This window comes from Eriocheir sinensis, chromosome 29, assembly GCF_024679095.1.
Source record: "Eriocheir sinensis breed Jianghai 21 chromosome 29, ASM2467909v1, whole genome shotgun sequence".
Classification (NCBI taxonomy): Eukaryota; Metazoa; Arthropoda; class Malacostraca; order Decapoda; family Varunidae; genus Eriocheir; species Eriocheir sinensis.
Genome location: NC_066537.1, coordinates 8,018,908 through 8,031,680, shown reverse-complemented (window position 1 = coordinate 8,031,680; position 12,773 = coordinate 8,018,908). Strand labels below are relative to the sequence as shown.

General features: G+C 41.0%; 1 protein-coding gene across 9 annotated transcripts in view; it reads left to right on the top strand.

The window, feature by feature from the left end:
- Positions 1 to 12,773, top strand: part of LOC127004952 (protein furry-like) — a 160,651-nt gene that overhangs the window by 112,857 nt on the left and 35,021 nt on the right. For all 9 annotated transcript variants that reach the window (XM_050873260.1, XM_050873262.1, XM_050873254.1 and 6 more), the window contains one exon: positions 2,810 to 2,944. In XM_050873260.1, coding sequence (XP_050729217.1) covers positions 2,810 to 2,944 — 135 coding nt within the window. The remainder of the gene's footprint in view (positions 1 to 2,809; positions 2,945 to 12,773) is intronic.

Below are 12,773 nucleotides of genomic sequence, written 5' to 3'. Positions count from 1 at the left end.
ATACGCGTCACTAACATCGCCAGTGAATGCGCCACCGTGGTATAGTTGCCATATACCGCCACCAGGCTAAACATTCTGAAAACCGTGACACTACTCTCAATCGTCGACTGTACATACATACATACATACATACACACAGACAGATAGAGACAAATATACATACACACCAACAGACCGACATATACTAGGATATTAATAGACAGAGATGGACAGACAGACCAACAGATTAACAGACAGACAAACACACGCGGCTCCATAAAGGGAAACAAACATACGCACACACACACACCATTCACAAACAGGATCATAAGTTCTCTCTCTCTCTCTCTCTCTCTCTCTCTCTCTCTCTCTCTCTCTCTCTCCTTCCCTTCCTTTCTCCTTCCCTTTCTCTTCCTTTCCCTTCCTCTCCCCTTCCCTTCCTCTTACCTTCCCTACCTCTTCTCATTCCTTTTCTTCCCCCCTCATTATTTCCCTTCCTCTCTCCCTCTCTCCGTCCCTCCCTTCCTCCCTCCCTCAATCCCTTCCCCAATCTCTCCTGTCAACATGGAAGGGAGGGAGAGAGGGGGAAAGGGAGAGGAGGTAGAGAGGGGAAGGAAGGGTGAGACAAAGAGATAAGGGGAGGAAGGATGAGAGAGAGAGAGAGAGAGAGAGAGAGAGAGAGAGAGAGAGAGAGAACATTTGTAATCCATAATGTTCTGTTTCCTTGAATTATAAATATTTTATTTGTTTGATTATTCTTATTGTAGTCGTTGTTGTTGTTGTTGTTGTTGGTGGTGGTGGTGGTGGTGGTGTTGCTGGCGGTGGTGGTGATGGTGGTGGTGGTAGTGGTGGTGGTGATGGTGGTAGTGGTGGTGGTGTTGGTGGTGGTGTTAACTACTACTACTACTACTACTACTACTACTACTACTATTATTATTATTATTATTATTATTATTATTATTATTATTATTATTATTATTATTATTATTTGCATCATCATCATCTTCTCTTGTCCCTGTTTTAAGCTTCTCATCAAATATTTAAATGTATCCTCTGACTTCCTCCTCCGCCTCCTCCTCCTCCTCCTCCTCCTCCTCACTCTTCCTTCCCTTCTTTATTCTCTCTGTCATTTCCTGCCTTTAACAGCTTCCCTTTTTCTCTTTTTCCATATGCTTTTCTCTCTCTCTCTCTCTCTCTCTCTCTCTCTCTCTCTCTCTCTCTCTCTCTCTCTCTCTCTCTCTCTCTCTCTCTCTCTCTCATGGAAGAAAGTGAGATAAATTTGTTGGTCTTTATCTCCTCAATTTCTCTTCATTTTCTCTGTTTTCTTTATTTTCTCTCTTTTACTCCTCCATTATTTTCTTTTTTCTTATTTTACTTATTTTTTGTTCCTTTATTTTTTCTTTCCTCTTTTTTCTCTTTTTCGTGATTCTCTTTTCTCTATCTTTCTCTTTCCTGTTTTGTGGTTCACGTTTTCTTCTTCTTCCTCTCTTCTTCTTCTTCTTCTTCTTCTTATCCTCAACATTGTCTCCTATTTCTTCTTCTTTTTCTTCTTTTTATTTTCTTCTTCTTCTTTTTCTTCGTTTTCTTCTTCATATCACTATCAATTTTTCTTCTTCTTCTTCTTCTTTTCTTCTTTTTCTTCTCCTTCTTCTTCTTCTTCTTCTTCTTCCTGTCACTTGTAAAAATCGTATTAATCTCCAGGAGACTTTTTTTTTCTTTTCTCTTTTTTTTCTTTTTTTTTATGGGCAGCCGTCGTCATCTTTCTTCATTATCTTTTTTTTTTTTTTGTCTCGCTCTCGCTCTTCTTTTTTTCTTTTTTTTTTCTTCCATAGATTAATATTTCTTTTTTCCTCTTCCTTTATGTCACTTATTCTCTCTCTCTCTCTCTCTCTCTCTCTCTCTGTCTCTATTTTTCTTTTTTTCTCTCTCTCTCTCTCTCTCTCTCTCTCTCTCTCTCTCTCTCTCTCTCTCTCTCTCTCTCTCTCTCTCTCTCTCTCTCTCTTCTATTTCTGGTTCTTTTTAATTTGTTCCTTTGCTGTTTCTTTCTTTGTTCAGTTTTCTCTTTCTTTATTCCTCCTGATTGCTTCCTCGTTCTCTTTATCCTCCTTTTCTTCTTTATTCATTCTTCCTTCTATTCCTTCCTTTCATCACTTATTACCTCTCTCTCAGTCTCATTTTTCCTCCATTTCCGTCAATTTTCTCCTTTCTCTTTTATGTCCTCCATTCATATTTTTCTCTCCCTCCAATTCCCTCTTCTTTCCTCCACTTATCCGGTTCTTTTTCCCTCCTATGTTGGCCTTGGTTACCCTTTTTTTTTTTTTTTTTTTTTTTTTTTTTGTTCCTCCAATTCTCTCCTCTTTCCTCCACTTATCCACTTCTTTTTCCCTCCCATTCTGGTCCTGGTTATACTTTCTTTCTTTTCTTCCTCTTCCTTTTTATCGATTTTCTCTTTCCTCCCATATTTTCATTACTTGTTTTACTCCTTTTTTTTCATTGTTCTCTCTCTCTCTCTCTCTCTCTCTCTCTCTCTCTCTCTCTCTCTCTCTCTCTCTCTCTCTCTCTCTCTCTCTCTCTCTCTCTCTCTCTCTCTCTCTCTCTCTCTCTCTCTTCTCTCCAATATTCCTTTCGTCTTCCTTGCTTCCTTTCCCTCAGTTCCATTCCCTTCCCTTCTCTTTCCTTCCCTTCCTTTCCTTCAGTTCCCTTCCCTTCCCTTCCCTTCCCTTCCCTTTCCTTTCCTTCCCTTCCTTTCCTTCACTTCTCTTCCCTTTCCTCTCATATTTTCATTATTTTTACTAATTTTTTCATTGTTTTCTCTCTCTTTCCCTTTCAGCTGGGCGAGGATCATCCCAAAGAAGTGGAGGAGCTGTGGGCGGCTCTCTGCACGTGCTGGCCCAACAACCTCCGCGTCATCATCCGCTACCTCTTCATCATCACGGGCATGGCCGCTGCGGAGCTCCTGCCCTACGTGAGTACTGGAGGAGGGGGGAGGAGGAGGAGGAGGAGGGGGGTAATAGAAGGGAAGAGATGAGGAAGGTACAGGAGAGAAAATGTGTTGGACTGCATGGAAGGAGGAAGAAAAAGGGAAGAAAAAAAGGGGAGATGTTTTGAAACTGAAGAGGAGGAGGAGGAGGAGGAGGAGGAGGAGGGGTGATAGTAGAAGGGAAGATAGGAAGAAGGTAGAGGAGAGAATATGTGTTGGACTGAATGGAAGGAGGAAGAAAAAGGGAAGAAAAAAGAGGAGGCGGGGTGAGGAGGAGGAGGAGGAGAAGGGGGGTGATAGTAGAAGGAAAGATAGGAAGAAGGTAGAGGAGAGAATATGTGTTGGACTGAATGGAAGGAGGAAGATAAAGGGAAGAAAAGGAGGGGAGATGTGTTGAAGGTGAAGAGGAAAAGGGAGAGAAAGGGAGGAAAAGGGAGAATTTGTTTTTTGGGTGAAGAGAACGAAGAGGAGGAGAAGGGATGTGTTGGGTTGAAGAGGAGGAGGAGGAGGAAGAAGAGGGAGTGTGTGTGTGTGTGTGTGTGTGTGTGTGTGTGTGTGTGTGTGTGTGTGTGTGTGTGTGTGTGTGTGTGTGTGTGCGTAACTGTGTGTGTGTTTGTGCCCGCAGGCGCTTATAGTATCAAGGTTATCTCTCTCTCTCTCTCTCTCTCTCTCTCTCTCTCTCTCTCTCTCTCTCTCTCTCTCTCTCTCTCTCTCTCTCTCTCTCTCTCCCTGAAAGCTGTGGCCGCGCACTGATTGAGTCTCTTCTATGACGCTTGACATTTCGCGTGATTGATTAGTGTTAGTGGCGCGTTAGAGCCGTGGACGCTGGTCAAGAGGAGGAGGAGGAGGAGGAGGAGGGGGGGGGGGGTTAAGTATGAGGAAGAGAAGACGGAGTGAGGGAAGAGCTGGGATGAAAACTAGGAAGAATGTTGGAAGAGAGGAGTGAAGTGAGGTATAGAAGGAAGGAAGGAAAGAAGGAAGGAGGAAGAGAGAAAGATAAAAAGATTGGGTGAATAGAAGGAAAGCCGAAGGAAGGAAGGGAAAAAAATTGAAGCTTGCCAAAAGAATGAAGGAAAGAAGGAAGGAAGATTAGGAGAGAAGGAAGGAGGAAGACAGAGAGAAAGATTGGCTGAATAGAAAGACAGCCGAAGGAAGGAAGGGAAAAAATTGAAGCTTACGAAAAGAATGAAGGAAAGAAGGAAGGAAGAATAGGAGAGAAGGAAAGAAAGAAGGAGGAAGACAGAGAGAAAGATTGGCTGAATAGAAAGACAGCCGAAGGAAGGAAGGGAAAAAATTGAAGCTTACGAAAAGAATGAAGGAAAGAAGGAAGGAAGAATAGGAGCGAGGGAAGGAAGGAAGGAAAGAAGGAAGAGAGAGAGAAAGAGTGCTTGAATAGAAAGAAAGCCGAAGGAAGTGAAAAAATTGAAGCTTACCAAAAGAATGAAGGAAAGAAGGAAGGAAGGAAGGAAACATGGAAACGCAGGCAACAGAAAGCCTATTGGCTCATTACGAGGTTGCCCGCTTTGGTGATTTAATCTGCTCGACAGCCTGGGGCCTGGGGAGCAGATGAAAGCACCTCGACATTGAGGAGTAGATGAAAGCACCTCGATATTGAGGAGCAGATGAAAGCAACTCAATATTCAGTTTACTCCCGACGCAGCGAAGTGACGGTCGATTCTATATTTGAAGGAGTTGATAGTATTCGCATTTACTACTTCTGAAGGAAGATTGTTCCAGTGACGGATGACTCGGTTTGAAAAGAAACTCCTTCCGATGTCTGTGTTACATCGACTAGACTGAATGGGTAAACCGTTATTTCTAGTTCTTAGGTTGGTTTGCAATTCAAAGAAATTGGAGTAATCGACGTTATTGAATTTTTTCAGATACTTGAAGACTTGAATCATATCTCCTCGTAGGCGTCTCTTCTCTAATGTAAAGAGATTGAGTCGCTTGAGTCGTTCCTCGTACGGTTGAGCCCTTAAGGTTGGTATCATTTTCGTGGCGCGTCGCTGAATCCTTTCCAGTAAATCAATGTCCTTTCTGTAATTAGGAGACCAGAACTGTACTGCATACTCGAGGTGCGGTCTTACCATGGAATTATACAAGGATAGCATCACGTCTGGCGTTTTACACTCGAAGTTCCTCGCTATGAACCCGAGCATAGTGTTGGCTTTGTTGTATGCTTTTTACAGTGATTCGCTTGTTACAGGTCACTGCTGATAGTGACTCCAAGATCCTATTCCTCCTGCATCGCTTCCATAGGTCTCCCATTCATGATGTATGAGTGGTTACTATTTCTGGACCCAATGTGCATGACTTTGCATTTGTCAACATTAAAGGACATTTGCCATTTTTCCGACCATTCGATAATGTGATTGAGGTCTTTCTGAATGATTTCGCAGTCGGTCTTTGTGAGGGCCTTTCCCCCCACCTTAGTGTCATCAGCAAATTTCGATATTGTGGATTTCAGTCCTGATTCGAGGTCGTTGATATATATGATGAAAAGAATGGGTCCCAGCACTGACCCTTGAGGCACTCCACTAGTGACTGGAAGCCAATCGGAAGGCTGTCCGTTGAGTAGTACTCGTTGTTTTCTGTCGGTGAGCCAATGTCTTATCCACGCGATCAGATTGGCTCCAATGCCCGCCGAGTGCAGTTTCTTAAGGAGTCGCTCGTGCGGTACCTTGTCGAAGGCTTTCTGAAAGTCCAGGTATATAACATCACTGGGGATGTGGGCATCCCAGTTCTTATATATACCTTGGAAGAAGTCTAATAAATTCGTTAGGCAGGAGCGCTTGTTTCTGAAGCCATGCTGGGTGTCGGAGATTACATTATTGTCTTCTAGAAACTTAACAAGTTTGTCTCTAATAATCTTTTCGAGTATTTTTCCTGCCACTGATGTCAAACTTATGGGCCTGTAGTTTAATGCAACGCTTTTGTCTCCTTTTTTGAAAATTGGTGTTACGTTCGCCATCTTCCAGTCTTCCGGGACCTTTTTCAATTGAACAGACTGGTTGAATATGTTAGTGAGTGGCTGAAGTAAGGAGGAAGAGAGAAAAAAGATTGGTTGAATAGAAAGACAGCCGAAGGAAGGAAGGGAAAAAATTGAAGCTTACCAAAAGAATGAAGGAAAGAAGGAAGGAAGAATAGGAGGGAAGGAAGGAAAGAAGGAAGGAGGAAGAGAGAGAAAAAAGATTGGGTGAATAGAAAGAAAGCCGAAAGAAGGGAATAAATTGAAGCTTACCAAAAGAATGAAGGAAAGAAGGAAGGAAGAGGTAGAGGAAGAAGGAAGAGGAGGAGGAGGAGGAGGCATGAGGAAGAATGAGTAAGGGGAAGAGAAAGGATGAAAATGGAAAAGGATGATGGAGGATTTGGGAGAAGGGAGGAAGAAAAATGAGAGGAGGAGGAGGAGGAAGAGGAGAAGGAGGAGGAAGAAAGAGAAGTGAGGGACGTTTGATGGAGGAAAGACCAAGGAAGGGTTAGGGAGGAGAAGGAGGAGGAGGAGGAGGAAGGAGCAGTCGAGAGGAGGAGGAGGAGGAGGAGGAGGAAGAGGAAAGAGAAGCGAAGAAGCATTTAGGAAAGAGGAGATATGGGGAAAGACCAAGGATGCTGAAGAGGAGTAGGAGGTGAAAAGGAGGAAGAGGAAGAGTAAGGGAGGAGGAGGAAGGACAGTGGAGCAGGAAGAGGAAGGCGGAGGAGGATGAGGAGAGGGGCAGAACACACATGCCAACAATAGGACAAGATGAGTAAGGACTGACCCTCACCGGACCGCTTAAAGTGCTCTAAAAATTCCTACCGTGTCCGTGTTTCTCAGGTTACGACGAGAGAGAGAGAGAGAGAGAGAGAGAGAGGGGGGGGAGTGAAGAAAGGGAAAGGAAGCTAACGAAGAGAAATTAAAGAAAAAGTAAGGAGTGGAGAAAGAAAGGAATAGAAAAGAGAAAAGGGAGGAAAGAAGAGAAAAAAAATAAAAGAAAGGAAGCAAAAAGGAAGATCAGATAATAGAAGTTGAGGGCGAAAGGAGGAGCTGAAGAAAGGAAGGAAGAAGAGAGAGAGAGAGAGAGAGAGAGAGAGAGAGAGAGAGAGAGAGAGAGAGAGAGAGAGAGAATGAACAAAAGAAGGAAGTGAGGAAAAGAGAGAAAGAGAGAAGGGAGAAGGAGCAAAAGAAGGGAATTAAGGAAGAAAAAAGGGAGAGAAGGAAGAAGAGAAAGAAAGAGAGGGAGAAGAAAAACGCTTGAATGATTGACGTAGATAACCACCACCACCATCATCTCTCTCTCTCTCTCTCTCTCTCTCTCTCTCTCTCTCTCTCTCTCTCTCTCTCTCTCTCTCTTCCACCTGCCTCCACATCCACTCAACCATGTAAAGTAAATACCCAAGTACCCCCTCCACCAAACCACTTCCTCCACCTCCTCCTCCTCGTCCGTGGTGCGTGCGTGACAGACAGACAGACAGACAGACTCGTTAGATATAAGTGAAGGGAGAAAGTCTTGAGTGCTCTTCCACCTCTAGACCGATTGATTGGAGATTGGGGGAACAGGTAAGGTGATTAGGACAGGTAGGTTGGTAGGTAGATAGATAGATAGATAGACAGATAGATAACAATAGCATACGATAGATAGGTAGATGTATTTGTGAATGGATGGATAGATTGTTAGATAGATAGATAGATAGATAACAATAGCATACGATAGATAGGTAGATGTATTTGTGAATGGATGGATAGGTTGTTAAATAGATAGATAGATTAATAGAAAGATGAATAGATAGGAAAATTACATACATGATTACCGAAAGAAGGAAGGAAGGAAGAGTAACTAGAAACAGAGAAGGAAGAAGGAAAGGAAGCGAAAGAAGGAATAGAAGAGAAAAGGAAAGGAAGGAAGGAAGAGAAAGAAAGAGAAAAGAGGAACTAGAAAGAGAAAAGAAAGACAATCAGATAATAGAAGGAAAGGAAAGGAAAGAAGGAAGGAAGGAAGAGGAACTAGAAACAGAGAAGGAAGAAGTGAAGAGAACAAAAGGAAGCTAAAAAAAGGAATAGAAGAGAAAAGGAAGGAAGGAAGAGAAAGGAAGATTAAAGAGGAACAAGAAAGAGAGAAGAAAGAAGATCAGATAATAGAAGGAAAGGAAAGGAAGCTAAAATGAATGAATAGAAGAGAAAAGGAAGAGAAGGAAGGAAGCAAATATACACATACATACATACATACATACATACATACATATACACATACATACACACATACATACAGACAGACAGACAGACACACTAAACAGTATCTTACATCAATTGGCGAGGAATATTAAACATTTTTACCTAATTATCCGAAAAATGAGAGAGAGAGAGAGAGAGAGACTGGTATCTATGGTGAAGAGGAAATGCAAGTGGAAAAATAAAAATAAAAAAAAAGAAAAAATGCATCGTGTGTGTGTGTGTGTGTGTGTGTGTGTGTGTGTGTGTGTGTGTGGTTTCCCGAGGTTGGTTAAAGGGAAGAGATATGAACCGGAAATGATCGTTCACACCCAGTCTTTTTAATTCCGCGTGAACGAAACTTTTTGAAACACGCAGAAAACACATTACCGTGAATGATAGAGAGTCCGGGTCACGAAACTTTATGAAACGCGGTAAAAAGACATGTATTCGTGGGCACGAAACATTCTGAAACCATAAAAAAAACATCATAGTATTGTTCCCATACAAACGAAACAATATCAAACACACCCATGATAAGTAGCGAGTGATACATTCTGGAACACGAAAAAAACATGTATTAGTGCGGACGAATCATTCTAAAACTAAATAAACGTCTCAAAGAGTGTTCATCCTATACAATCGAAGCAATATGAAACAACCGTGATAGCAAGAAGTGTGCGATACATTCTGAAACGCGAAACTTTATGAAACAAGGCAAATGCGTGCGAAACATTCTGAAACTAAAAAAAAAGCATTACAGTCTTGTTCCCATGCAGATGAAACAATATGAAACAACCATGATAACAAGTAGCAAGTGAGTGATACATTCTGAAACTAAGTAAATGCGTGCGAAACATTCTGAAACTAAGAAAAAAGCATTACAGTCTTGTTCCCATGCAGATGAAACAATATGAAACAACCATGATAACAAGTAGCAAGTGAGTGATACATTCTGAAACTAAGTAAATGCGTGCGAAACATTCTGAAACTAAAAAAAAAAGCATTACAGTCTTGTTCCCATGCAGATGAAACAATATGAAACAACCATGATAACAAGTAGCAAGTGAGTGATACATTCTGAAACCAAGTAAATGCGTGCGAAACATTCTGAAACTAAAAAAAGAAAAAGAAATATCCCAAAGTGTTATTCCCATTCAAACGAAGCAATATGAAACAACAAATAAAAAGTGAGTGATACATTTTGCAACACGAAACATTCTGAAACACACGAAACTAACACGAAACAAACAAAACAGCCAGTGATGCATAAGTCATTTCATATCCCGGAGGACGAAGAATTCTGACACCTCTTTCCTTATAAGCTACCCGGGTGAACGAAACTTGCTGAAACTCTCCCATAATGTTTAGTACTCGTAATTGCTTTCTAAGAGTTGCTAAGTAAAGGGCGGTGGTGATAGGACGATGCATTATGAGAAGAGAAAGAGTCAGTCAGTCAGGTGTTATAAGCTTTCCGGGTGAACGAAACTCATTGAAACTCTCCCATAATATTTAGTACTCGCAATTGTTTTCTAAGAGTTGCTAAGTAAAGAGTGGTGGTGATAGGACGATACATTATGGAAAGAGGAAGAGTTAGTCAGTCAGGTGTTGGCAAGTGAACGAAGAATTAAGAGAAAGTGGCCGTGGAAATTAGTTAAAGAAAAAAGGGGGACGGAAAATTCTGAGCCAAAAATGATACAGTTCAGGGTAGTGATGGGACGATACATTATGGAAAGAGGAAGAGTTAGTCAGTCATGTGTTAGTAAGTGAACGAAGAATTAAGGAAAAGTGGCGGTGGAAATGAGTTTTAAAAAAGTGGAACGGAAAATTCTGAGCCAAAAATGATACAGTTCAGGGTAGTGATGGGACGATGCATTATGAAAAGAGGGAGAGTCAGGCAGTCATGTGTTGGTAAGTGAACGAAGAATTAAGAGAAAGTGGCGGTGGAAATGAGTTAAAGAAAAAAGGGGGACGGAAAATTCTGAGCCAAAAATGATACAGTTCAGGGTAGTGATGGGACGATGCATTATGAAAAGAGGGAGAGTCAGGCAGTCATGTGTTGGTAAGTGAACGAAGAATTAAGGAAAAGTGGCGGTGGAAATGAGTTAAAAAAATGTGGAACGGAAAATTCTGAGCCAAAAATGATACAGTTCAGGGTAGTGATGGGCAGTTAATGTGGGAAATCTCGTGTGTGTGTGTGTGTGTGTGTGTGTGTGTGTGTGTGTGTGTGTGTGTGTGTGTGTACCCTAGCGCTGTCTCTCTCTGCTTCTTCGTTTTGTTTTCTTCTTTTCTTCTTTCTTCACTTTCTTTTCTTATTTATCTTTACCTATTTTCTTGTTTTTCTTGTTCTTCTTGTTCTTGTTCTTCTTCTTCTTCTTCTTCTACAACTTAACCTTCTTTTTCTTATTATCATTATTCTGTTTCACTTTCTTTTCTTCTTTTCCCCCTTCATCTTTTTATTCTTGTTCTTATTCTTGTTCCTCTTGTTCCTGTTCTTCTTCTTCTTTTCATAACGTCTATTGCCTTCAAACTCTTAACAGATCCAACTCTTCTTTCTCACACCTCTCTCTCCTTTTATTCTTCCTTATATCACACATTTATTACTTTCCACCCTTCTTCTTCTCCTCCTCCTCATTCTCCTCCTCCTCCTTCCTCTTCACAGATCCAACTCTACTTTCTTAAACCTCTCTCTCCTTTTATTCTTCCTTATATCAAACATTTATTACTTTCCACCCTTCTTCTCCTCCTTCTCCTTCTCCTTCTTCTCCTTCCTTTTCTTCTTCTGACGTGTATCGCTTCCTCTTCTTCTCTTGTATCGCTTCGTAGTTCCTCCTCCTCTTGCTCCTCTTCCTCAACGTCATGTCACTTCCCTCACGACTCTTGGATCTCTCTCTCTCTCTCTCTCTCTCTCTCTCTCTCTCTCTCTCTCTCTCTCTCTCTCTCTCTCTCTCTCTCTCTCTCTCTCTCTCTCTCTCTCTCTCTCTCTCTCTCTCTCTCTCTCTCTCTCTCTCTCTCTCTCTCTCTCTCTCTCTCTCTCTCTCTCTCTCTCTCTCTCTCTCTCTCTCTCTCTCTCTCTCTCTCTCTCTCTCTCTCTCTCTCTCTCTCTCTCTCTCTCTCTCTCTCTCTCTCTCTCTCTCTCTCTCTCTCTCTCTCTCTGTGTGTGTGTGTGTATGTGTGACCCGCCTTAGCAACGGCGTCACAATTTTGGAAGGAGTTTAAGATTAAGAAAGTTTCCCCTTTATCCGACGCCTTGCTCAGTCTTCCCTCGGTCCGTACACACACACACACACACACACACACACACACACACATGGTACGCCTTTCCAAGTAAAATATGTAAATCATCTTCGACGCCTTGGCCCTGGCTTTTGTTTACTATGGTGTGGTTTCATTAACGAGAAGGCGACGAGGCGGCAAAACAGCTTATTGGAGAGTCATAGGACCAGAAATATGATGTTAAGGGAGGAATATATTGCGTTCCTAGATAGATAGATAGATAGTTGAGTAGATAAGAAATTACATACATAAATACCGAAAGAAGGAAGGAAAAGGAAGAAAGCTAAAACAGGAACTAGAAAGAGAAGGAAGAAGTGAAGAAAATAAAAAGGAAGTTAAAGAAGAAACTGAAGAGAAGAGGAAGGAGTGAAAGAAGGAAGAAAGGAATGAAAAACTATTAACTTAACTTATATGTAGAGAAGAAACTTGGAATGGAGCAGAAATACTTGGTTGACGGAGAAAAATGGGGAAACTAGTGACATTTTTTGTAGAAGGACGAAATATGGGAAAAATAGTGAATTATTTTTTGTAGAAGGACGAAATATGGAAAGACTAGCGACTTATTTTTGTAGAAGGACGAAATATGGAAAGACTAGTGACTTATTTTTGTAGAAGGACGAAATATGGAAAGACTAGTGACTTATTTTTGTAGAAGGACGAAATATGGAAAGACTAGTGACTTATTTTCTGTGTTAGTGAGAAATTAGAGAGGAAACTTTTAGAGAAGAACAAAAATACTTAGAGAAAACGTATAAATAAGACAGAAATACACAAAGAAAACCAAAGAATTAACAAAAAATACGGAGTTCACAGAGAAATGTGGATCAAATTATCACCGTATTTCTGCCGTAGGACGAATTGAAAGAGAACACGTAGGAATAGAACAAAAACTACTACAAGAAAACGAAGGAATAAAAAAAAACCTAGCTGACAGAAATAAGAACCAACCATCGACTTAATTCAATGGTAATACGAAAGCTTGAAAAAGAACACAGAAACAGAACAAAAACTACTTAAAGAAAACGAAAGAATGAAAAAAAAACTTGGCTGTCAGAGAAATGAGACCAACCATCGACTTAATTCAACAGTAGTACAAAAGCTTGAAAGAGGACACAGAAACAGAACAAAAACTACTTCAAGAAAACGAAGGAATAAAAAAAAAAACTTAGCTGACAGAGAAATGATACCAACCATCGACTTAATTCAACAATAATACGAAATGTAGGAGAAACTAAGAATAAACCAAAAATATTCCTCTATTCTTCCTTTTTCTTCTCTCTTTCCTTTCTTTCTTTCCTTCCTTTCCTTCCTTTTCCATTTCTCTATTCCTCCTTTTGCTTCTCTTTCCTTTCT